At 40.2% G+C, this 2,617-nt stretch overlaps 1 protein-coding gene across 1 annotated transcript; it reads right to left on the reverse strand.

Annotated features, from left to right (window-relative positions):
• Window positions 1-1,482: 1,482 nt before the first annotated feature.
• LOC139387350 (C-C motif chemokine 20-like) lies at window positions 1,483-2,298 on the reverse strand. Its single transcript, XM_071133480.1, has 4 exons — window positions 2,211-2,298; window positions 1,975-2,086; window positions 1,670-1,747; window positions 1,483-1,519 (listed from the first exon to the last, which is right to left on the reverse strand). Exons 1-4 carry the CDS (start codon window positions 2,296-2,298, stop codon window positions 1,483-1,485), a joined length of 315 nt encoding a protein of 104 aa, XP_070989581.1.
• Window positions 2,299-2,617: the final 319 nt, after the last annotated feature.

Consider the following 2,617-nt stretch of genomic DNA (forward strand, 5'->3'; position numbering starts at 1 on the left):
ATTGCACAAAGGAACAACCACAACCAAATTCCAAAGACTGGTGAAATCCAGGGGAAGCGGTAGGAACTGAAAACAGGTTCCTATGAAATATCCCTTGGCAAAGACAACTCAGGGAACGGAGAGGGCTAAAAAAAATAACTAATCTGAACAGTTAGTCCTCTGGGTTTTGCCTGCTACATAAGTTCTGGTATACTTACAGACATCATTCAACAGTTTTAGAAACTTCAGAGTGTTTTCTATCCAAATCTATGAATAATATGCATATCTTATATTCTTGGCATGAGTAGCAGGAAGTTGAAATTGGGCACGCTATTTATTCAAAAGTGAAAATTCTGCCCCCTAGCCCAAAGAGGTTTTAAGAACAAATTCTTATTTGTAATGACGGCCTAAACCGGCCGGTTGTGGTACAGCCTGGATTCAAACCAGGGATGTCTGTAGTGACACCTCAAGCACTGAGATGCAGTGCCTTAGACCGCTGTGGCACTCAGGAGCCCCACTCATACCACACAAGATGAAGACACAAAAGAAGTGAGAATTCTTAGTAAAATATATGATTTATTATATATATAAAATGTAACAGTAACTGTTAAATATAACAGATGTGATCAATGATCTGATCATACACAAGACCTTTATGAATAAAAGGGTTAGAACATGTGATTTCTGATGCTCATACAACAAGATTATACCATTAAACTCTGCCAACACAGATGATTTCACATACAATGTGATAAAATGCTGGGTTCGTTGTCTGAGTCAGGCTCAGGACACAGGTTTGAGAAAACACAAAAGACTTTACTCAAAATATTCAAAACTGGAATATCTCCAACAAGGAAACATAACGTATAGAGAAAAACCCTCCAACACACACGGTAACACAAAACAATCACGGATGAAACAGAAAGGTAGACGAGAGGGTAAATAAGGAACATAATAAGGGAATAGAAATCAGGTGTGTGTAGTCAAGACAAAACAAAAGGAAAAAGGAAACATGGATCGGTGATGACTAGAAAGCCGGTGACGCCGACCGCCAAACGTCGCCCCAACAAGGAGAGGAGCCGACCTCAGCCGAAGTCATGACATACAAATAGGTTATGTAAAATAATAAACTAGGTGGTTCCAGCCCTGAATGCTGATTGGCTGACAACTGTAGTATGTCAGACCATATACTATCGGTATGACAATAAATCATATTTTTACTGCTCTAATTATGTTTGTAACCAGTTTATAATAGCAATAAGGCTCCTCAGGGGTTTGTCATATGTGGCCAATATACCACGGCTAAGGGCTGTGTCCAGGTGCTCCGCGTTGTTTATATTCTTCATTTATTATCCTTTTCAGCACAGAGAAATGTCTGATAAAATTCAGGTAGTTGGATATCCTTAGAGATAGCAGGCTTCCAGCATGTTTGCATTCTCCTCCGTCAATGAAGATAGCAACACAAACTCTTCGTCCCGTGTACCCTTGTGATGAACACTATTCCTATGACCTTTTCTTGTTCAATCGTTCCGCTCTCTCCCTGTAGAGAAGAAATAAAGTTATGTCATCCATTTCTTATACCATCGTTTTACCTAATATCCTTATGATAAACCCTACACACACTGTCAGTATAATTCAATTCCAAGGAGCCAAATCATTTTATCCTGAATAAATATGAATGAATTCTTACCTCAGCTTGCGAACAGCTTTCATAACCCAGTCCTTGGTGGGATCCACACATTGGAATCTCCCTCTGACAGTGTGGAAACTGGAAGAGAACATGTTGAGGAGACAACATCAGTCAATCATCTGTGCTTTATAGGCTTACATCTCTATAATATCACATCGCAAATGAAGCAATGCATTTGTTGTACAATTATTTTATACTTAATGATATACTTAAATTGAAGAAATACTACATGTGTTACAATTAATGTTATCATTTTACTTGCAATTTGTCCCAGTTCTACTGTTAGGCCTTCCAGAGTCACTCACATGATAGCATCAATGTTGCACCCGTCAATCACTGTCTGTATGGAAAAGCCAAGGATGAGACGGATGGCCATCCTACCCTGGGAGTAACTCGTACAACAGCCTCTAGGAAAACCTATTGAGCAAAAAGACAAGAAACTTTATCTTGTATGGCAATTAAAAAACACCATTTGCAAAAAACAAGGAGAGAGGGAGACAGACAGACGGACTGAGACAAAACTTTCACATCCAATATTGACCTTGTTTAGCTGCAGAAACCTCGGCAGCAAACAGCCCCACAGCCAGGAGCACGAGCAGCACAATAACAGGGGCTCTGATCTGGGCCATCTCTTCTTCTGTGGTGCTGTGATGTGACGAGCTGCTGTCTTCAGACAAAGAGCTTCAGTGGCTGTGTGAGGTCCTACTCCTCACCAGAGCCATATATATACTCCTGGTGCAGGTAGAGAGAGGTGAAATGGACTTTCCTACCCACGCCTTAAAACCAAAGTTCCACGGCAGAATTTCCCCATCACATTCCCCAATGAGCAAAAAAGGGAAACAAGATTCTTGAACGGAACAAGAGGGAGACTGTTTGAACAACTTTTACATGTTTATTTACATACAGCATTTATTCTGAGCTGATTGAAATGCACGACAATATTAGTGT

Source organism: Oncorhynchus clarkii, chromosome 28, assembly GCF_045791955.1.
Source record: "Oncorhynchus clarkii lewisi isolate Uvic-CL-2024 chromosome 28, UVic_Ocla_1.0, whole genome shotgun sequence".
Taxonomy (NCBI): domain Eukaryota; kingdom Metazoa; phylum Chordata; class Actinopteri; order Salmoniformes; family Salmonidae; genus Oncorhynchus; species Oncorhynchus clarkii.

Excerpts from the sequence above, each read along its gene's own strand:
- LOC139387350 (XM_071133480.1), bottom strand. The coding sequence starts at position 2,298 with ATGGCCCAGATCAGAGCCCCTGTTATTGTGCTGCTCGTGCTCCTGGCT. Across the intron at positions 2,087-2,210 it reads GGTTTCTGCAGCTAAACAAG|GTTTTCCTAGAGGCTGTTGT; the intron begins GTCAATATTGGA and ends TTTGCTCAATAG. Across the intron at positions 1,748-1,974 it reads TGCAACATTGATGCTATCAT|TTTCCACACTGTCAGAGGGA; the intron begins GTGAGTGACTCT and ends GTTCTCTTCCAG.